Consider the following 23,146-nt stretch of genomic DNA (forward strand, 5'->3'; position numbering starts at 1 on the left):
TGGATTTGGGAAGCCTATAACTGGGAATGTCCATTTGATGCAACTGGTTTTACACTGAACACATACTGTCCAATTCATCAACTGGATGAGCAGTATATAGGCTGATTTTTTTTCCCCTTCCTTCCTTCCTCCTAGGCAGGAATTCCTCAGTTCACGGGGCTCAGTTTCATCTAAACTTAAAAAAAGAAAAAGATCTCGGTTTTCATGAGTCAGCCAACTTTGTGAGGCTTGACAGAAGATACAAGGTGGGTGAGGTAATATCTCTTATTGAACAAACTTCTGTTGGTGAGAGAGACAAGCTTCCAAGATACACAGAGTTCTTCTTCATGTCTTGGTGTAGCTCGAAAGTTTCTCTCTCTCGCTTACAAATAAAAGATCCAATAAAAGATTTTACCTCACCCACCGTGTCTCTCTAATATCCTGGGACCAACACGGCTACAACTACACTGCATATTCTCTATATAGTCATCCTCTGTCTGCTGTTAGAAGAGAAAATGTCAAAATTAATTAATCTAACCATTATTCAAGTGAACAGTTTAGTGGAACTAGAATAGTCTTTGGGTTACCGTGGCAAAGTGCTGTTATGAATGCAATTTACAGTAGGAAAGCTTTTGGCTCAGAGTGGAATTTTCACTACATCATAAATCTGACTCATTGGGGAATCTAATAATTATTTTCATCCTTGATTGTTGGGATTAGGACAGAACTGTGGTCTTAATCAAAACTGTCTGGGAGAGAGAAGAGAAGCATCCTCCCCTTTAAAACATGTTCTATTAATAAAAAACAGATCTAACTGGGCATCTCAGGCATTTCCCCTCAGATCATGTGCTCAGGTTTATTTATGGATGAAGATTCACAGTAAATACTACACTTTTTCAAAATCAAATTTCTCACCAATACACATCTCATTCTGAAAAAAATAAGATTTGGAGGAATTCTAAAAATGAGAAGTAGCACAAGAATCAAATGCAATGATAAGTCAATTTTCTCTGCAGAAATCTGTGTTTGGCTAGGGTGCACCAGAAGTCAATTATTTCTTAAAAATTCTCTGTTGTCCAATTGTTTACAAAAAGGACAACAGTGGGAATTCTCACCATTACACTAGCAATGGGTATCAATCGAAAAGGTATCGATTTTTGAATCCATGGAATAATTGCCCCCCCCCCGGATTTACTTTAATTACAGTTCAGAGACTGACTAGATCTTAAATCTCAGTTCTGAAAATAGTTGCAATACATGCCTTTACTTCTGGCCACCAACAGATGGCAGCACTTGAAGATCAAAGTCCTCATCTGGGACTGGATCTTCAGTCCTTCCACAAACAAAATTCTCCCTTTAGATCAGGGACCTGATCGTGGAGTCTGCACTCAGCAAAAAATCTCCGTATTGAAATCAAGTTTTGCCTGAATGTGGCCTGCAGAATTAGGTCTTTGAATTGCCTGGTTGTTGGCAATTGGTAATTATCAGACAGCAATAACAACATTATAATACTAAGCATTTGCTCTTCTTCAGCAGCATTTTACAAAGGAGCTCACTTTACAAATTAATTCCTCCTATGAGGTAATTAATCAGAACATTTTACAGATGTGGAAACTGAGGCACAGAAAAGGCATAACTGGCAATTGTATTCCATGTGTGACATTTTATGCAACTTACAAATATATGGTATGGCTCATTTAGAAAGTTGTCCATTTACAATTTGTATATGACCATAGCCTTGGCTTCATCTTAAAGTCAATGCACTCCTCCCCCCCGCACCCCCAAAAGACAGTGGTGGGGCAGGACATGGAGCTGCACAAAATTTGTCAGCGGTGACAGATAGTTGCATGCTGAAGGGTGGGGGCTGTGTGGGGGAGGAAGCTGGGATTGTGTAGAAGATGGGGGTGTCTGCGAACTGTGGGAGTGGAGATGGTGGGAACAATGAGAGGAGTATCTAAGGGAAGTTGGATTTGGGGGGGTTTCTGGGGGCAGATGGATAGCTTTGGGAAGCTAGGGCCAGCTAGTTTTCTGCCAGGCCTCGAGGGGAAAGGCTGGGGTCAGGATCTGCGGAAAACTGGAGGTGGCCAGGAAGGACGTTGTGGGGGAAGACGGGGCCGGCTGGGGTTGTAAGGACTGGGAAGACGAGCTGTGCGGACTGACTGGATTCAAATGTTTGAGGGGTTCGCTCGCTGGGGGTGGGGCTGGAGGGAGGGGAGCTTAGGACCCGTACTGCCCCCCCCCCCCGGCTGCTATCCCTGCGCGGGCCCCGCAGGGGGCACAATGCGACTGGCCACTTGGCTACCGGCCCCAGCAGATGCTACAACAGCTGCTGGTGGCCACAGCGCCGGGGCCGGGGTGTGTGTGTCAGCAGCAAGCCCGGCCGCCCAGGCGCTGACATCCCGCGAGCGCGAGGCTCCGAGAGACGCAGGCGCGCGGCAGCCTGGCCACAGGCAGAGGCCGTTAGTGCGGATCAGCCGCGGCTCCCGGGCCGTTGTCTAAGCACCAACCCGGCCTCTGATCGACCCCAACGACTCAGGGCCTGCAGGCTCCGGGGAAGCCCCCTAACGCCGCTGCTCCGCAGTGGGTGAGCTCTGGGCCGGCCGGCTCCCGCCCTGCAGTGACGGGCTGGAGACGGGGCAGGGGCGACGAGCGCTGCCAGGAACTGCAGCGACCCCCAACGCAATCTTAGCAGTGCGCCTAGCAGGTAGCGCCTGCGCAGTGCGAGTGGTGCAAGGGCGCTGAGATCGCTGATGTGGGGATCGGCCATGCTCCCTGAGCTGCGGGCTCAGTTGTGGCAGACAGCACAAGTCAATAGACGATCTCAGTCCACCCACAGAGCGCCGCCTCGCAACCTATTTCGGCATCCGAGCGCATGCGCCGTAGGGACGCGTCGCTCCTCTCTCAGCCACTGTCACCAGACCTGAGCGAAGGCTACTGCCGCCGCGACCTGCGGGCGTTGAGGGGGGCGGGCGCGCGTGCTGGGTGCCGCGCGGGCGTTGAGGAGAAGGGGCGCGCGCGCAGGGGGTGCCTCGCAGGCCGCGAGGGGTGTCAACATGTCCGGTATGGGGACTGGTTCGTGCGGCTCGGGCTCCGGGGCCTGTGGCGGGGGGGTCGCCGCCGTCGCCTCCTCCCCGGGCGGGGGGGTGTCGATGTTCCGCTGGCTGGAGGTGCTGGAGAAGGAGTTCGATAAGGCCTTCGTGGACGTGGACTTGCTGCTGGGGGAGATAGACCCCGACCAAGCGGACATCACCTACGAGGGGCGGCAGAAAATGACCAGCCTCAGCTCCTGCTTCGCCCAGCTCTGCCACAAGGCGCAGACCGTGTCCCAGATCAACCACAAGCTGGAGGTGAGGGGGAAGGGTTAGGGACGGGGAAAGGACTGGGCATGAAGGAGATGGAGCTGGGTGGCCGGGGGTTGAGTTGTCGGGGGGCGGGGGGTGGGAAAAGGACTTGACCGACTGATCCCCAGTGCCCTGATTGCTGCACTAGCTTCCCATTGAATAGACTGGGATTCAAGATGTCTATTCTGCTGTTCAAAGTCTTCCCTGCACTTGTCCCTAGCTATTTGGGACACCTCTTGCTCTCCTCTGCTGTAGCTTGGCTTCCCATGGCAACTATGGGTTGCTAGACTAATTAATTCATAGACTAGTACAAAAACACACGACTTCAGCGTAGCTTTCTTAGAATATTTTTTTCACAACTCAAAAAACAAAAAGCCACCTAGCTAGAGGAACACATTTAAGAATCTATACCCAAAAAAGCACTGTTCCCTATAGAAGGAAGCCAAGGAGAATATGTTTTAAAAACTCGAGGCACTCAGATATTATGTTGATGTGCACTGTGTAAGAACCTGGATGGGTAGTTAGATTGACCACCAACTCTAGCTCTCTCATTCCTCTGTATGATTCATAAGTAACTTAAATTGCCTTTTATGTGATCACCCCCTTACGATTAAGCTATAGCGTGGCCTGTTGCAGAAATAGTTGACTGTAGGAAGACCGCACCTTGGCCTTGGTTTTAATCCCGTTTCTTCCTGGCAGCAAGATATTGGTGTGCAAAGTGTCCCTTGGGTATTAATAACGCAGTAGCCAAGATGGAAAATATTTCAAAGTAGAGTACAAATTAATTCAGTAGATCGTGTTCATTTGTAATGAGCGAAGTTGTCTTGCATCTTACAGGAGTGTTTTCCAGACTGATGTTTATGGTATTATTTATGTGTGTGTTGCTGTACATTAGATATGACAAGGTTCCTGCTTGACAAATGTAAAGTATATAGTCATTATATGGTGGTCTACTGAGGAGTTACAATAGACAAAATCAACATGGATAGCATGTGGTGGAAGTACTGTTCAGTTTTATTATACTCCGTGAAACAGGTGTGTTTTATGAGCAATTTGAAGAGGAAGGAAGATGTATGGCAAATATTGATTTGGAAAGCAGTTCCATGTATAATTACTGGGGAAAACAATCATTAAATCTTGAATGAGGGAAGAGAAAAAGGGAACATTTAAGAGAGGTGCTTCAGTGCAGCATATGAGGTGGTACTGAGACAGGGTATAAGAAGCAATGAAGACTGAAGGTGATATTGGAGTTGTGGAGTGAGTAGAGACAATGCTCTTGATAGTGGGGGCACAATTTAAAGCAACGGTTTTCAAACTTTTTGAGCTGAGCCTCCTCCCCTAATTTAAGTTACAATTTTTGGTTGCACCCCCCTAAATCCAGACAAAGGAGGTGAGTCAAGGGGTGGAGGTAGTGCTCCCTCCCAAATGCCCGAGCTACCAGACAATGCTGCTCATCTCTCCCACTTTCCCTTCCCCTTCCCCTGAATGTTCCTCCACGGCATTCAGTTTGAAAACCTCTGATTTAAAGGTTCTGGTGGTATACAGTGGGGTTCATGGCAGGGCATATAAACCCTGACAGAAATCTGGGTGTGCACCGTGATCCTGCATCTCCACATACACACACCTCGTCTTTGGGAGTGAGTGCTTGAAAAGTGAGGATAAGCTTCTTCATGTTAGTGAAATAATTTTCCATTGAGCAATTACCTTTAATACATCTTTGATATATACAGTTGTTTTTTTTGGTCTTTATCTTTTAAAAATAGCCATTAAAATGATTTATCTTGTGCACTGTAGTTTTCATGATATCAGTTTTGGGAAACCTTAAGTTTTAGAGACCTATATTTGAAATGGAAACTGCTTTTTTGAAGGAACTGATGATACAGTTACAAGCTATGATGAGAATAAATGTCTTTGTCTTTATTACAGACCTTTAATCAAAAGACCTGGTGCTCAACATGAAAGATACAGTTTCAAATTTTGAAACAACTCACCTGGGTCAATATTGGTACTTGGAACGTGATCAATAGACTCACTACAGTTTAAAATTCATGTTACTCTGTTTTATGTAGTAATTAAAATGATAACCATTACCTAGCAGCTGGCTATCAAGATTTAAAAGCACCTGCATATTTTAGTTTGAAGCGTTCATTGGGGTCATTAAACTGTAGTGAAACACTGTTTGGTGGGGGTACCAACATTTACTCAGAGGGACAAGGTGGGTGAGATAATATTTTTTTATTGGACCAAAGTTGGTCAGAGAGACAAGCTTCCGAGCTTGCAGGCAGAGCTGTTTTGAAAGTTCGAAAGCTTGTCTCTCTCACCAACAGAAGTTGGTCTGGTAAAAGATATTATCTCACCCATTGTGTCTCTCTAATATCCTGGGACCAACACGGCTACAGCAACATTACCTATAACATTTACTCAGATCACTTGTTTCAACTATCATCTTAATTTTGACATAAGCTGTTAGCAGTAACAGAACACGAATTCATGAATTCTGTTTTTATCTGGATCGGAGTAGTATTTTGACATTGAAGTACTACTGATTATCTGAAACTAGGGCCCCTCAATTTGGTAGATACTTGTATGTGAGTTGTCTTATTGAGTGTGATGAGACTGTTTATTCATATTTTTGTCTGTGCCCGTCACCATAGTATCTGTATAATGGTATATATGTGCAAAAGTATTTTCAGGACTGTGGGCCAACTGTATGTATAAAAAGGGTTGCTCTGTTAAGGTGGAAGGTGCTAGTAGTGGTGCCAAAGTGATACTTCTCTTCCTCCTGCTCCATTTCAAAGCATTTCTAAATTTATTTATTTTTTACAATTCTCTTGAAATGTCAGTATTTTAGCATTGCATCTTAAACACATGTCAGTAGTCTATTTACATACTATTTTGAAGAGTATAAGCAAATAAATAACTAATGCCTGTATCATGTTATTTTGTTTCATTTTTTGTTTGTTTGTTTTAAAACAGAACTCCCCTTTAGAGGTCATGTTATTGTGTTGCAGACAGGCAAACAGAAGTGCTGTTGAGTTGAGTGTAAGATCTTCGTTTGTTTTTTCTTGTTAATGAAGTTGCCCTTGAGGGCCACAGTTTAGTGCCTTGGGGGCCAGGAATTGGACACTGCTGCTCTAAGGAGTTTGGTACTTAAAACACTTAGATATTACTACAATGAACGGCAGCAATATAAAACTTGAAGATAGTAATTTAAGGGTAAAAAACATTCCAGGGATGCTGTAGTAAAATAGGTATTACAAACCCAGGAAATTCAGGTTATGATTACATTCAAAAGAAATCCAAATGAAGATGCACACTTAAGACACCCAGACAACCTTAACTGTGCCCTGTAGTGACAACATGCAATAGATATACAATTATGATTAATCCATAATAGTGTCTGTAGTCCCACATTAGTTTAATCTGATTTGTAAAGGCATATTAGATTTATTTTCATTGTTTTTCTTCATGTTAGTACAGGGTAGAGTTCAGGTTAAGCAGATTAAGTAAACCTCCTATGGCTACCATCTTTTCAGAAGTCATCTTGGCTTCATTTTTATTGGGGAAAAATGGACAATGGTTGTGATTTTGAAAGAGGGTATCTTGACTGTGAATGTGTGTGGCCTCAGGCCCATTGAGAACAATAGGAGATGGCAGCCATTTTGAAATAGTTCAAGAAATTCCCTGTAGTACATTATTTATCAGTTTCTTCTGAAGAAGAAATTATTATGAAAAATAACGGGGGTAATGACCATTAATAATTAAAAAAACAAAAACCAATCTTTTACTGTAGTCCATGCTTGAAATTTCAGTGAATTTTAGCTTATAGGAAGTTTCAAGTGTTGTTCCACTGTTAAGATCATTCTGGTTGAAAAGTGATCTGAGATAGGGTGTTACATTTATTAAAGGATCTTTGTTTAATTAGGCTAATGGATTTATTTATAAATTCTTAAAATTTATTCTGTACTCAGAGTATATGTTGCGATTTTGGAGGTTACACTATTCTTTGTATGTAACAAAGTGTTTGAATACCTGCGCTTCCAGTACAAAATTGAACTCATCCTTAACTATGAGACTGTGACTTGCACTTCCATAAACTATATTTAAAAAGGCCATACCAAAATCTCTAAGGTGCCCTGATAATCAATTGTACTTAAAGTAACAGAGGCCCCAATTCAGCAAAAACATGTGCGTGCTTAACTTTAAACACATGAATAGCCTCCTATGCTTTCTTTAAGTACTTTGCTGAATAAGGCCCATTATGATAACTGCTCAGCATCTTAAATACTCATATACAAATAACTTGTTAACTCAGTCAGCCAGGAGTATTAAATAATCATATATAGGTAACAGTAAGGTTTCTGTCTTACCAAAAAAACCCAGAACAAACAAGCAGGTGGAACCCTGTATCCATACAGAGTCCCATTGGTTTCTATACAAGTGCGGAGTCCAGATTAAGATTAAATTACAGGTTTGGGGTCTTGCTCAGCTAACAGTAAATCGAGGAACCATGTCTGTAATATTTATCTTTGTATTTTCAGTGCAGCCTAATAAAGAGCTCTAAAAATGTTGCAGCATGCATTCTTTTGAAATGTGGTTCTGAGTTTTCTCATTATTTAAAGAGACCATTTTAGATAAATCAGCACTCAGTTTTACTCCTAGATCTTTGTGTATGTTGGGATGGAAGTGTTGGTACTGAATGTGATCTAGTCTTTTGAAACATCATCTTAATCAGATTTGGTCCAGTTAACTTTATATCCAGGGATGTGACCTTATTTTGTGATGTGGGAAGTGGAGGTGAAGATATGTCTGAATTCTTAAATATCATCAATATAAATCCAGGTTCATAAGGGTCATCAGCAGTATGCATGTTTAATTTATAAGTTTCTTACCCATCTTCATGGCTTGTAGGGAGGAATTGGCTACACTTAATCCATATTATGCTTCTGAAATCCTAGAGTTTTGTCTAAGAAGTTTTGATTACCTGACTTGTGCTTCAGAAATCAGTGTGTGTAAAAGACAAGACAAGAAAAGAAAAGTTGAACTTCCAAAGAGTAAATGCTAGGGTGCTACTGTTTTACTTTTACATTTTATTCACTGAATTGTAACATTTGTATAGTTAATAACACTCTCTTAAAATAATGACATCAATAATAAGGAGCATAACCGTTTTTAGAAGGTATGGGTATTCTTGGAATACAATTAAAAAGAATAAGCAACTTGAAAAAATACTCCCGTGATACAGACATAATATTGAAATTTCCAACAAGAGTTAGTTGATTAAAAAGGAATTCTGAACTGTATTTTTATAAATAAGTACAAATAATATGATACAGTCAAGTCCAGAGTAAAACTACAATTATGTACAAAACAATGGCAGCAATCAGTACATAAAACAAAATAAAAACACAACGATAATAGCTTGCAGCAGGAACAGGTATTTCCATTCTAACAGTAGAGATGGAAAATATTTTTATAAATATGAATATTAAATGATATCTAAACTTATATCAAACCAAAACAACCCTTGTGATGTTTATATTTATTGTTATCTTGTTTGTTATTAGTGTTCTACAAGGAAAAAAGAGTGAAAACTTGCAAAAAGTCATGTGTCTAGAATAGGTTTCAGCAAAACAGACAAAGCTGATGCTGTCTGTTGCTTTAGTCCTCCAGCCAATGTTTCATCAGGACTTTCTACTGGACCTGAGGAACAAGCAAATCAGTACTAGTTGTCACATACCATTTTTCATTGTATATGGAAATATATTTAAATTGGGCCAAAGTGAGTCAGAAGTTAAGGGTATGTTCACTACCATCTGTTGTATTTGTATGAAATACTTAAATGTTATTAAAGTTAAGGGACAATTCAGTTCAACTTTATTTTTGTTTTTGTTTGGATTATAGCATTAATTTAGGTCCTTAATATTTAGCCACAGTTGTCTAAAATATTTGTATTTAATACAGCTGTTTGTATAGGCATAGCATGTTCTTTATTTTCTTCTCGGGGTTACAAGAATGGTGGAGCTTCTGTGTTAAACTTTAACTGAATGTTTTAACAGTTTGAAACCACTGAAACACCATAGTAAAATAAAGTTTTCCTATTCTTTTATGTGGTTATGATAATCAGGACACAAATGTTATTTATAAATGTCATAATATTGTGTAAATCGGGGCTTGAAAACAATCCATTCACCTGTGCAAAATGGAAAGCATTCTCTGGAAAGTTGGGGAGCCTAAGGTTTCTTTTAAAAAAAAAAATTTTTTTACCGGTTATTGTTTTAAAGGTGTAGTGTTTATCTTTCTGAGGCTACAGACAGCTTCTGCTGCATCTATCTCTGCTAGGAACAGAGTGCAATTAACAAGACTCTGGTCAGTTTTTTAGAGCAAATCATGTCATTTTGATATTGTACTTCCTGAGAAGGTAGCAAACAGAGGTAGGTGTTGGAGGTATTCACTGGGAAAGAGGACTCAAATAATTCAGGCTAAGAAAGGAATAGAGTAGCTTCCATTGTCGCTTTTTTTGTGGCAGACTTGAGAGAAGGGTAGAGGAGTGGAGATCCCTCTTAGATCCTAAGTGACTCTGGAGGAAGAATATAGAGACAAAAGAGTTTTCTCTTCCAGCAGGTAGAGGAAGGTGACACTTTGAAATGTATCAGGTAACTATTAGTCAGAAGCTGATCCAAAGATGAAATCCTCAAACAGACTAGGTACACTAAAAATCCCAGTATCTTTGGGGTATGCTTCTCCTGAACACATTGCCTCAGGGTGGTGTTTAGTGGAGCCTGACCACACTCGTTTCTTGTATCTGCCTTTGGTAAGTAAGTGTAGGCCTCAGACTAATAGAAAGTATATTTTTTTCAAGTCCTGATATATGTTGAATGTATGTCTCCAAGTTGAGCCCATACTGATAACCGTATTGTTTCTGAAGTATAGTAGTTTCTTTGAAGAAAAAAATAGATTAACCAGCACTCCTCCCTTCAAAAAATCCCAGCCATAACAAAATGTGTGACAAAAACAAAAATGTAGAGATGTGGAGGCTATACAATTTGTATTGCCTTGTTTTGTGCAAGCCCTGTGTAACACTGCAATAGAAGGTACAGAACAGTTCCGCTATTGTAGTGTGCACTGGAATGGGGAAGGGAAGGATTCATTCCCTGGAGGAACTCCCCAGTTTACTACATTGCTACTTGATCTGCATAATGGGGTCAGGATTTGGGCCTTATGCAATTCATATCTCTTTTCAGAGTTTAAGACCAGAAGATATCACCAGATCATCTGTGCTGACCTCCTGTACGTCACAGGCCACTACACAGCACCCAGTCACCCCATGTCATGCCCAACAGCCAAAATTAGATTGAAGTATTACAGACCTCAGGAGCCTAAACAATTGTGTGCTACAAGCAGAGAACCAAAAGGATTGAGGTGCACCAGTGCCTCAGGCTCTTGTACTGGCAAGGAGTTGATTTAGTGAGGTACACCCAGGTGATCCTAGTAAGTGACCAATGCTCCATGCTACAGAGGAAAACAAAAATTCCCCTACATCCTGCCAATCTGACCTGTGGGAAAATTCCTTTCTGACCTAAATATGGCAATCCATTAAACCCTGAGCTATGAGCAAGACCCACCTGCAAAGCAGAGAGAGAATTCTCAGTACCACCTCAGAGCACTAGCCCACTCCCTCCAGTGTCTCTTCTTCAGCCAGTGCTTCAGAGGAGGAAGACTACGAAAAACCCAGAATACATCGTGTGTGGGGGGTGGGAGGGAATTCCCTTCCTGGTGTCTACAGGTGATCAGCTGAAGCATGAGATTTTCGAAACATAAAACATGGCTAGGGCTTCTGATTTTTCAGCTTTAACCTATAAACACTGATAAAACCCAGCCTAGTACAAAAATTTTGAAAAGGGGTTTATCCAGTAAACACTGGAAACACCTTGTGTCTAAGGGCTTGTCTATACAGAGCAGTAATGCAGACTACAAGGGTGTGATTTCTAAAGCGCACTAATATGTACTTTAATTGGTCTGTTTAGACTCTGCTGGTGTGTACTAAAGGTTCCCTAATGCACTTTAATGTAGTTGCGTTTGAAACAGTACTACTATAAAAGGAGTCTGTGTGGCACCTGTCTAGCTGGGTTGAGGCTCCTTGTGATACCCAGTTACCACCACAGGGTTGGCTCAATCCAGGCCCCAGCCTCTTAGTCCCTGCAGTGAGCCCCACCCTTGTGGGTCTATTTCCTTTGTTTATAGGTGGGCAGGGCCAGCTCCAGGCACCAGCTGAGCAAGCAGGTGCTTGGGGCGGCCAAGGGGAAGGGGCGGCACGTCGGGCTCTTCGGCAGCAATTCAGCGGAGGGTCCCTGTCCCTCTTGGTGGGAAGGACCTGCCACTGAATTACCGCCAAAGAAGAAAGCGGTGCAGTGGAGGAGCTGCCGCTGATCACGATTGCGGCTTTTTTTTTTTTTTCTTCGCTGCTTGGGGCGGGAAAAACCCTGGAGCCGGCCCTGTTTAGACAAAAGAGAACAAGACCCTCCCTGGGGTAAGCAAAAAGTTCAGTGGCATCACCTTACTTGAGGGGTACCTGGGTAACAGCTTTACTGGACTCATAGCATGGTAGCCAAGTCAGTCTGTCCTTACCAGGCTTGCCCCGGGGATTCCCCTTTGCCAACTGCTGCTTCCTCCTTTTAAAGTCCTCCTCCCTGCCAACCTACCTTAGCACACAGAGCCTCTGTAACCCTTTCCCTCTGAGCGCAGGGTTTATACATCCCATCACAACTATGTTAAAGTGCACTAGGGAACATTATAAAGAGATTATAGAAAGTCCTGGACGTTACATAGAACTCAACAATTGCTAAAAATAGATTGTGATAAATGAAATAAATAACCCCCGAAAAACAGAAGCTCTAGACATGGCTTTAAGATTTCTTTTTTCACACTCAGGAAGACAGTATTATATATTAGTTTACACTTGGTTCATGTTTGGAGGGTGTATTTTCTAATTGCAAGACTAGAAATGTTCTTAAATGAAAATTGTTTTTGCAGAAATTGGTGGGTGAGTCCCCACCCTCCAATTTCTGGGAAAAGTTTAGTTCTTGCTGTTGGGATGTGGAATAGAGGATTTGATAAGCCATGCTTATATTATAGAAACACTTCTTTTTAGTAAGATACAAGTAGTGTCAGTAGCCTGCAGGCCAGAAGACTAATAGCCAAAATCAGGTGTGGATTTGTAAACTACATATTACTTAATGGAGTTAATTGAGACTTGATATAAGTTACATGAGGAGAGGCTACTATGAAAAACAGTAACCCCCACTCACACACATCTTAAGTGTTTAACTACATTCCAACAGGTTTGTGTCCTGATCCTGCAAAGAAGTCCACATATGTGGACTCCTGCATCTGCATGAAGCATTATTGAAGTAATGTACGGTGCCTTTTTTTAACAGTGTCAAGCACACACTATTGATGTTTAATAAACTGTAAAAAAAAAAAAAAAAAAAAAAAGTTTTTGTCTGATCATGGTCTCCTTTATCCAATAAAAGTTTCACCTTTTTTTAATATATGTTTGTTTTGGTGAAATTCACAGTACTTCTATAATAAATTAAATATCTTAACATGAGTTACCCTTACAATGATTCGAGAGCTCAGTGGTTACAAACTTCACAAAAGCGTTAAGTAGTGCATCTTAGTCACTTTGATATAGTTCGTGTTTATGTTTAGAAGTTTGGTGTGAGACTAGGAATTAGTGTATGGCATAAATGGTCAAGGTAGAACAAAGCCAACTTCCCTGTGTCTTTGGAAGCCTTCCAGCATTCCCTTCCTAACTTTCTGTGGGGTTCCATAGAGCTCTGTCCTTTGTTCCCTTCTCCCTCTACATCCTATCTCTGGGTAGTGTCATCCACAAGCCTGAATTCAACTACCATCTCTATTATGACAACACTCAGATCTACCTCTCTTCTCCAGACTTGTCTTCTCTTGGCCTGTGTCTTTGACTCTCCTCATGGATGTCTTACCATCAACTGAAGTTCAGTGTGTTTAAAACAGAGCTCCTAATCTTCCCCAAAGCCCTCCTTGTTTCCTCCTTTCTTGATCACTATGGACAACATCACCATCCTGCCTATCGCTCAGGCCCATAACCTGGGTGTCATATTTGACCTCTCTAGGTCCTCAAATCCAGGTTATATCTAAATCTTGCAGATTCTTTCTGCATAACAGCTATAAGATATGACTTTTCTTATCCATCCATACTGCTAACACTCTTGTCAAGCTCTCATCATCTTGTGTCTCGATTACTGCAACTTTCTTCTCTCTGGGCTTGACCAGTGCAATCTTGCCCTGCTCATATCCATTCAGAATGGTGCTGCAAAGATCATTTTCCTAGCCCATTGCCTTCATTGTGACACCCCTTTGCATCTCTCCACTAGCTTCCTCTTCTCTGTCACATCAAAAATAAGCTGTTTATAAACACTTTCAAGGCCCATCACAGTTAATCCCCACCCTATCTATTATCTCATTTGGTATTGAGCTGTTGACTCCCACCTCCAATGTACCCATGATGTCACCTCCATTGCTAACTTGTTAATGTGTGCTTTCTTCCATCCTGCTCCTCACACTTGTGAGGCATTCCCCATTAATATCCTTAAAGCTATCTATCCTCCTTCAAATCCCTCCTTAAAACTCCTTTGCTGTGATGCCTACAAAAAACTTAAGTTAGGCTGCTTGTGTACTGAGACCACTGCGTATTGTTATTTCAATATCGTTTCATTGTTTTCTTGTACTTGTCTGCATCCATCTGTTGTCTCTTATCTAATTTTAAGGCCAGGTCTACACTGACAAGTTAGGTGACCCAGCTACATTGTTTAGGGGTGTGAAGAATCTACACCCCTGAGCTACGCAGCTAAGCCAACATAACTCCTGGTGTATACAGCACAAGGTTGATGGAAGAATTCTTCCTATTGCTGTAGTGAGTGTCTACTCTGAAGTGCTACAGTGGCGCAACTGCTGCTGTAGCAGTTTAAGTGTAGACATAGTCTTAGGGCTAGTCTACACTGGCAACGTTAAAGCACTGCCATGGCAGCGCTTTAACGTGGCTTGTGTAGTCATGGCAGCTCTCCCAGGGCTCTAAAAAAACCACCTCCACGAGGGGTGTACAGCTCCCAGCGCTGGTGCACTTACTACACTGGCACTTTACAGCGCTGAAACTTGCTGTGCTAAGGCGGGGTGTTTTTTCACCCCCCTGAGTGAGGAAGTTGCAGTACTGTAAAGTGTCAGTGTAGACAAGACCTTAGACTGTAAGTTCTCTCTGTCTTTGTGCTAAGTGCTGTACAAAATACAATGGGGATTTGTCCATAACTAGGGCTCCTACGTGCTATGGTAATACAAATAAGTAATAATTTTCAATCAAGTTTCATTTTTTGACACTTACCTTGCTAGGAAAAAATGAATAAGTGGACTGGGTGCTCCTAAATTGATCTCCTGAGAGGTCTAGATATGAGGAGTTGACACAGGATATCCAATAATAAATCAAAAAAGAACTGCAGAGTTGACTGAATAATGCTAGCATTTTTATAAAGCCCCACCTCCTTTCCTGGTAAAATGCTTATGGAACTATACAACAATTTGAAATATAATCATCACAGAAATTAAAATAATTAATTAGAACATTGGCAGTTTGACTATTTTTCCACTTCAGAAAATGCATTTATACTAAGATGATTTGTTGATATCTTATAAATGTTTGAAAATAGTAACTAAAGAAACCCATTTAATAAAAAATAGAACAATTTCTGTCTGAATTGTGTTGTCTAGAGAAGCAGGCTTCGAATTTTTCCAACAATGTTTTTGAATCCTTTGCAAAATAGCTCGGAATGTATTTAAACACTAGACTTTTAATTCTGAGATGATTTTGTTCCCTATGCACAATAGGCAAAATTGTCATGTTTAAAACTTTAAGAATATTTTCAATGGGATAAATTTTCATTTATAGCTTGTAGCTGTAAATGCCTTTTTAAGAAGTGCTACTTAATTTCTGGCAAATAGTAAAAGTATGCCTCCAGCTCCAGAAGAAAAGAAAAGAAAAGAAAAGAAAACAAAAAAATGTAGACTTACCAGAAACTAACTAAAATTTTTCTTCTTCTGGGTCATTGCCTTATTGCAGAGTCATTTAGACCATTCCATTGTTGATGATGCTGATGATGTGGACCTGCAGTTCAACTAAAATAGGATACTTGCATTTCAGAGTTAAAAAGTAGCTTGATGTAGGTCAAAGTCATGACAGTGATTAAAGCAGTAACTCATTCTGAAACAGAATGTTGCTCAGAGATGCTTTAGAAAGCTGTAACCTTGCAGAGGTATACATTTTTTGGGATAGCAGTTAAAGAGAATGTGTAAAGGATTATACTTGGGAGTAAAAGGAGATGAAGAAAAATGAATATATGTGATAAAAAGTTGGAGAGCCTCACTTGATGGAGCAAACGAACATTGGAAAAAGGAGGTCCTTTTGTTGGTTATGTCTTCCTTTCTTCTTAGTCTATTCCATAGATAGTTATAACTTCAAAATATTTTCTTTTAGAGGTGATCATCAAACTGAAACACATACAATATTTATAGTTCAGAAATTTCCATTGTCTGCTAATGGCAGATGTTCTTCCCTGATCCCTGAAACATCATTAAATCTCTGTCAACACTAATAACAGTATACTTAGCCCTTTCTACCCATGGATACTCAAAATACTTGTAGTATCATTTCCATTTTGGAGTTGGGGAAACTGAGGCACGGAGAGGTTAACGGCCTCATGCATTATCCACTGAAGTAAATGAGACATTTGGATTTATTTCAGTGAAGTTAGGGCCTTAGCCAAAGTATTCTATCCAAGTTTATACAGTGAGTCAATAGCAGAGCTGAGAATAGATCCGAAAAGTGGTTTTGTTTTTGTTTTTCTCTAAAGAGCTCAGCATTTGGCCTAACTTGCTCCCATTGAAGGCAGTGGTAAAACTACCATTGACTTCACTGGAAATGAAGTTAGCCCAATACTGAATGTCCAGTGCCCAATCCAATAACCCCACTGTCTTCCTTCTGTGCTTTCTGTAATGGTGCTAAACATGGGTTGTGTCCTGTTTACAATAGCTATCGGACTTTGTATTGCTCCAATTCAGCATGAACCACTGCTGATAAGTGTTGGAAGAAGTGAGTCAATTTCTTAGTGTAAATAGTATTCAGAGTGGCGCCTCCCATCACTTGCATGGCATGTTAGCCCTTAATAATATTGTTATCATTTTATTTTTTATTGACTGCCTCTAGTATTGATGGATTGCAGCACTACACATATTTGTTTCTCAGCTGGATCAGCAATATTAGATCTCTAAATATTTCTTCCAGTTGGTTTATTTCATTGTAATATAAATATATTTGGTTTTTTTAACTAACAATTGTTGTTGGAACCTAGGCTGCCTGACTACCTTGATAATAGCTTGCTATGATACTCATATTATGTTGCCTTTATTAAGGTTAAAATAGTGGAAAGTTTTAGTATCCTTTAAAAATGTTTGATTTTTCTGTCCAATAGGTTATATATTTTTAGGCAGCATGTTTGTCAAGGGTGAAAATGATACCAAGTGAAAAATTGCTTAGCCATACTTGTTTGCTTTAAGAGGTGTGCTCGCCATATTCCTGAGCTCCCATTGCTATGAAAGAGAAACCGATACCAGGCAAAATATTGCTAGTAAATTGTCTTGAATTTTTTTAAGGCTGTGATATGCCCATTTTGTGCCACAGTGTACTTCATTGGTTTCCTTTATACATTCCTCAGTTTAGTTGAGAGTACACAAGTTTACTTCAGAGGGAGGAAACCACAACAGTTCCTACAGTGACAAGCTAAAAGAAGTTTAACAAACAGAAGATAGGTTTATTCCTGTAAATACTGCGGTTAGAAAATACGCAGCAGGATATTTGTTAATATGTCAAAATACAGGTACTTATCATTAACTGCATTGTGCACCAAGGAAGTTAATGAGATTTCTCGATTGCACAAAAATACACTATACTTGCAGTACATTTGCAATTTAAGGAAAATAAAGATTTGGCAGTGGAATTCCCAATCATTTAGAGCTCTTTCCTGCATCCTTCTATGGCTGAATCAGCAGATTACATAAAGGATTTGATATGATTAATAAATAAATAAAGGAACCCCTTCATTGTGACTTCAGGACCAAACCTGCTGTTTTACCATTACAGTTGTTCAAATGGCTTCTCCCAAACTGTTTTGATCTTAAAATTAAACATTCTGTTTGTCATCCAGTACATGTTGTGTTTTTGTTGCTGCTACTCCTGATTGGTTCCTCTGAAAATTCCATGACAGTCATGGGTGCCTTTCATAACATGATATGACACTTTTCCTTTGACATGTAATTTGTAATATATATATTTAAAAAAAAACCTGTATTAAAAGATTGGTAAGGTTGTGCATGTAAGCTTAACTCAGCCCCTTTGTGTATATGCATTCTGATACAGCCTTTAATTGCAAGATTGTTGCAATTTCAGAGTAACTGCACTTGTATTCCCCCTCTGTGGTCCACCCAGGGCAGCCACTTAAAAGTTTCTGGCTCCCCTGCTGTCACCTCTCTCGGGCGGAGATCCATGTCTCTCTCTCCCTCTTCACCAGGGTTTTTCTAGGCTGCACAGTTCCCTGCTTATACTGTGTTATTCCCAGCAAGCCAGATGGCCTAAACAGCCAGTGTCTGCACTGGGCCTATATACAGTGTTATTGTCCACCGTAATTTACTCACAACTCTTTCTAAGCAAGCACATTTATTCTTAAAGTAAAAGCATTACAGAGAAAACATATTAAAAAAAATAAAAGAACCTACACGAATGATAATTAGCTTATCAGAGATCACCCCCGCTCCAACAAGGGCATTCAGGCCTTCAGATCCCACAGGTTTTTCTATTACAAGTTCATAACAAGAACACACATGAATAAGTCAGTTTCTTCTTTATACAGTTTCAGCCTTTGATATTCAGATGCTAGGAACAGGTTCCCTCCTCAGGACGTAGCATCAAAAGGTTTGGTCTGGAGGTAGGAATTTGAAATCACCTCCCTCTAGGTATTGAATAGGAAACCCACTTAACTTTGTCCCAGAAGTTCCTTCTTGTTGGGCACGTTGTTTAAAATAGTCCTTTGAAGCTGATAACTCTTCCCAAGGTTTGTATTGACCATGTCTCCATCTCACACCCACCCCCAAACCTCCCGAGAAGTTACCTCCAATCCTGCAATAATACATAAACTTTGCATTCAATGCAATAGACTTCTATAAAGTTTCTCAAAGATATTGTACGAAACTGAATTATTTATCACAATGATCAAATACTGTTTTCTCCCAGAACCTCATTGGGATGAACAGTGCTCACTAAATCAATAGATATTTAATATTTTTTATTCATATTCATTATTTACTGTCCACCCTTATTTACTGCCCTTTATCCAAACTCTGCCCTGAATACAGAATTATTAATTTCCTCATGGGTTTTTCTGTAGTAGTCTCGTAATATTGTAGGAGTTGGCAATGCTATGGATAAAGGGCACTAGCTACTAAGACTAATATATAATGCAGGGATCGGCATCCTTTGGCATGTGGCCCGTCAGTGAAATCCGCTGGCGGGCCGGACGGTTTGTTTACCTGCAGCATCCGCAGGTTCGGCCGATTGCAGCTCCCACTTGCCGCGGTTCGCCGTTCCAGGCCAATGGGGGCTGCGGGAAGTGGTGCTGGCCGAGGGATGTGCTGGCCATTTATTTATTTGTTTTTATACTTTAAAAAATAGTTTGTGTGTTTGGCGTATGTGAATGAGTTTGGTCTCAGTATGGTTCCCAAAGGACTTGGGTCCACATCATGGAACCAATAGCCACAATTCTTACCGATTGGCAATCTGAACAGAGAAGACAAGGATTTAATAGATTGATTGTCTGAACTAACCTCCTGCTGTTAGAATTGTATTTTATAGGTCAAGTGCAACATTCGTGGCTGGACATTTGTAGAGCAGTATATGAAGCTTTCACTACCTATGATTTACCTGTTTTTGAATAAATAGGACTTCAGTCTTAGAGTTAAAATGCAAAAGAATATTTTAAAAATAAATTTTATTACATTAGTAGTTAGGAGTATGATGTAGACAAATGTCACAGAGATAAAGCCCAACCCTGCTTCTCTAGGTCTATGGCAAAATTGTGAGGGCAGCTATATTGTGCTCTTTGATGTTAAGACCTTAAAAAAGAAATAATCTGCTCACTGATGCTGTCTTTTAAACATCTTGTTCAACTGTTATTTTTTCTGTTTGAGAGTAGAGTATCCACAACAGAGACATCAAGAATGCCTATTTATTAGACAGGGTGATAATGGTTTTGCAAATAAATCACAAACTTTTTATTTAGAAAAGGATTTTAAAAACCACTTCATTGTAGAAGTAAATTTCTTTTGTAGAATCCTATTCATCCTAGAACAAGTTATTTAAAATTACTCAGGTTTTCTTGGCATTTAGGGCAAATCCTGGGTTGCCTTATCAACAGATATTTTCTGTTGAAGGCAGGGAGGCTGAGATTTGTCCTATAATTTGAAATTTTCAGTATCAGAAGAAATCTGTGTAGTCTTATTAAGATCTCTGTGGATATATGCTTTTAATTCATGGGAGTCTATACAGGAATTTGTGCAGAGGCTTCATTTTCTTTGTTGTTAACCTGTAATGGATTATGAAGGAAGTTCCATCCAGTCTTCAGAAGAGTGGTTTTGTTTGTGTGCTGAGAGTTGGAGAAGAAAATGTGTTGTAAATAGAGGAATCCTTAGAGGGCTATGAGAGACCCATGGAAAGGATCCAATTCCATCTTTATTTTACCTGTATGTCTGAAACCTTTATAGTGTAGAATGTGACTCCATATTATAATAATGAAAAACAAAATTTGAATAATTGCACTCATTGTTGGACTCATGGTATCTTCCAGGCGCAGCTGGTGGATCTGAAATCTGAACTGACAGAAACTCAGGCTGAGAAAGTAGTATTGGAAGAAGAGGTGCATGATCAGCTTTTGCAACTCCATGCCATTCAACTTCAGTTGCATGCCAAGACAGGCCAGTGTGTTGATTCCGGGGCAATTAAAGCAAAATTGGTGAGTATCCTAGATTAAAGGAAAAAGTTCAAACTACACCTTTTTTTTGACTGTGTAAGTGGTGAAATGTTCATGTTGCTGGCACAAACTTATTTGAACACCAGCTTTAAAATAAACAAGTATATGTTACCTAGGTTTCTTATACTATTTCTTGTGAAGACTGCTAAAATGATGAGCTAGTAACCAACTATAGTTGGAAAAGTACAGTAGAGAGAAAAGGAGGAGTCCCAACCAGATGTCTATCAACATTCAGGGTTGCAGGCTGTTTGCTTTGAAATATGTATGTAATAATTTCAAAGAAATTGTATTAAAGTTCTGCAGTGGGGAAAAATTAAGATTGTGCTTTTTTTGTTTTTATAATATAAACAAGCTCTGAGAGTTGGTGTTTTAACTTTTGAAATATTGGAAATATAAATTTTTTTGTTGAAGGTTTTCTTGGAGAATGCAGAGAAGTTGATAGGTAGTTTTCTTAATTGAAGAGGTGAAGGGGGTTTGAATCTTGTGGGTTTTTTTAAATAGCTTTTTTCAGCTTTTTATTAGGTATTAACAAAAACAGAATTTTAAATCAAGTCAGCATGTGAATGAGTGTCAGTGTAAAAATCACTTTTCTTCTCAATCAAGTTTAAGTACCTTGGAAGTAAAAATTATCCTTTGGTGGTTCAGTTTTCCTGGGGTAGAAAAGATCTTTGAACTTCTAATGTGAAAAGTAAGCATATCTTACAAAAAATAACCAGGACTTCTTTTTGCATTGTAAAGAAGCCAAAAAGAGGAGACACCCATTCCTTCTCCCTCTCCACTCCATCCTAGGAGAGTGTGGGGGGTTTTTTTTGTGGTGAGGGTAACTACTAGACATAAGACTGAAACTTTTTCAGTGGTCCTCCTTTTTTCATATTTACAAACTGGGCCACCTCCCATCTCAGTCTTCTTGTTTAATTCAACAGATCATCAGGAAAGACTCCATACACCACTGGTGATTTGTGAAACATATTTTGAGGAACTATTTGACAAATGCCACCAAACAGCCAAATTTTTTTTTTTTTTTTTTTTTTTTTTACTGTTAGCCTACTCTAGATTTTAACTGGTGATCTAAACAAGAAACATTCTTTCTCATTACTAATCACAGATAGCATGGTTTCAGGGTCCAACATGAACAGAATTTTAATAAACAAAATAAAAATCATTCTATATAGGTTACATGAGCTGAAGGACTCTGACCTGATTTCGGAACATTGTTTACACACTTTATAACTCTTAAACACTTAAGCCATATTTGTCTATGACTATGTTGTAAATTGTTTCTCTAACAAGTTCAAGTTGTGAAGCCTCAACATACATGGAATGTTTTCCTGTTACCTTAATGTGTATTAAAATACAGAAATCCCAAAGGCAGAGTAAAGCAAACTCAAAAGATAAGCCTAGATTTTTAATGAGTACAGTTTCAACATAGATAAATCCCTAAAGAATATGGGGAAAGTTTACTCCTTAGTTTTAACTATGAACACAGACATTTTTGTGGCTTTAGCACACAACTATAATATTTTTCCATTTGGTTCAGGTAGTTTTTTTTTAAATAGACAAGCTTCAGGATTTATCTATGTTGAATGTACTCATTAAAAATCTAGGCTGACATTTTGTCCTTAATTCAGTATGGTGCCTTGCCTCATCCCCTTTCTTATAAACCACGAGGCTTATCTTTTGAATTTGCTTTACTCTGTCTTCTGGGATTTCATAGAATTTTAGTGGAGAGAAACTGTCCTTTAAACTGTTTTAGATATAGAAACTACAAACGCTGAAGAGCTTGAGCAAGCAAAATTGGAGCTACTTAGATGACAACGAAAATTGAAAATCGGAGTTTTAGGTTAAAAAGAGCTTTAGTGGTGACCTTCTATCAGTCTCAATCTGCCCAGGGGAGCATTTTGAAGGGAGACCGTGTCAACAAAATGTGTCACTGGAAAATATAATGCTGCATATGTTAACCTCCCTCCCTCTATGCCGAGTATACAACTTCTTTTACTAGAGCATGGGAGAAAGTTGATATGCAGCTTACTATGAATTCATATTTGACAAACTCCAAATTATACAAAACGTTGGTGAATGAAAACCTATTTAAACATTCAAGGTTGCTCAACAGTTGACTACATGCAGTTTACTCTACAAGCATCTTTCAGATACGATCTCTTTTTTAACATCCTGTCTGTGCTGCATGGACATGAAAGCTCTTTTGGTATTTTTTGTAAGAGTTTTTATAAGAGTTTGGCCAAAGTGACTTTGGTCAAAATTGTATCTCCTCCTCCTGTTTTGCAGTGCATTATATATATACTTTTGCTACTTACATACGTACGTCCCATAAGTGGCTGAATACCAGATGTGTAATATATAGCTTGAAAAGTATTTTATAATGTTATGTAAATCTGAATTATAATTTAACTATCAGGTAAAACCCTTAGTTTAGGTTCAGAAAGGCTTAGCAGCAAACCTGTATTTTGTTGTTGTTTGAAAAGCAATTATCTTTTCCCCAACAAAATGTGGAAAGCTTTATAGCAATCTTACTGTAGTTCAAGCTTTTGTAGATCTTCCCAGTACTTATGTTTCATAAGGAAATGAATGTATGTAATTTTCTAACAAATAATTTTAATGATTTATTCCTTACAATACATACTTTGATGCAGAAATTGCTACAAA

The 23,146-nt window shown here is 39.7% G+C and overlaps 1 protein-coding gene across 1 annotated transcript in view; it reads left to right on the forward strand.

The window, feature by feature from the left end:
- The first annotated feature begins 2,860 nt into the window (after window positions 1–2,860).
- The window catches only part of GOPC (golgi associated PDZ and coiled-coil motif containing), a 39,228-nt gene continuing 18,942 nt past the window's right edge, over window positions 2,861–23,146 (forward strand). Inside the window, exons 1-2 of the mRNA XM_054023130.1 lie at window positions 2,861–3,326; window positions 20,300–20,464. Coding sequence (XP_053879105.1) covers window positions 3,033–3,326; window positions 20,300–20,464 — 459 coding nt within the window. The 5' untranslated portion in view covers window positions 2,861–3,032. The remainder of the gene's footprint in view (window positions 3,327–20,299; window positions 20,465–23,146) is intronic.

Source organism: Malaclemys terrapin, chromosome 3 (assembly GCF_027887155.1).
Source record: "Malaclemys terrapin pileata isolate rMalTer1 chromosome 3, rMalTer1.hap1, whole genome shotgun sequence".
NCBI lineage: Eukaryota > Metazoa > Chordata > Testudines > Emydidae > Malaclemys > Malaclemys terrapin.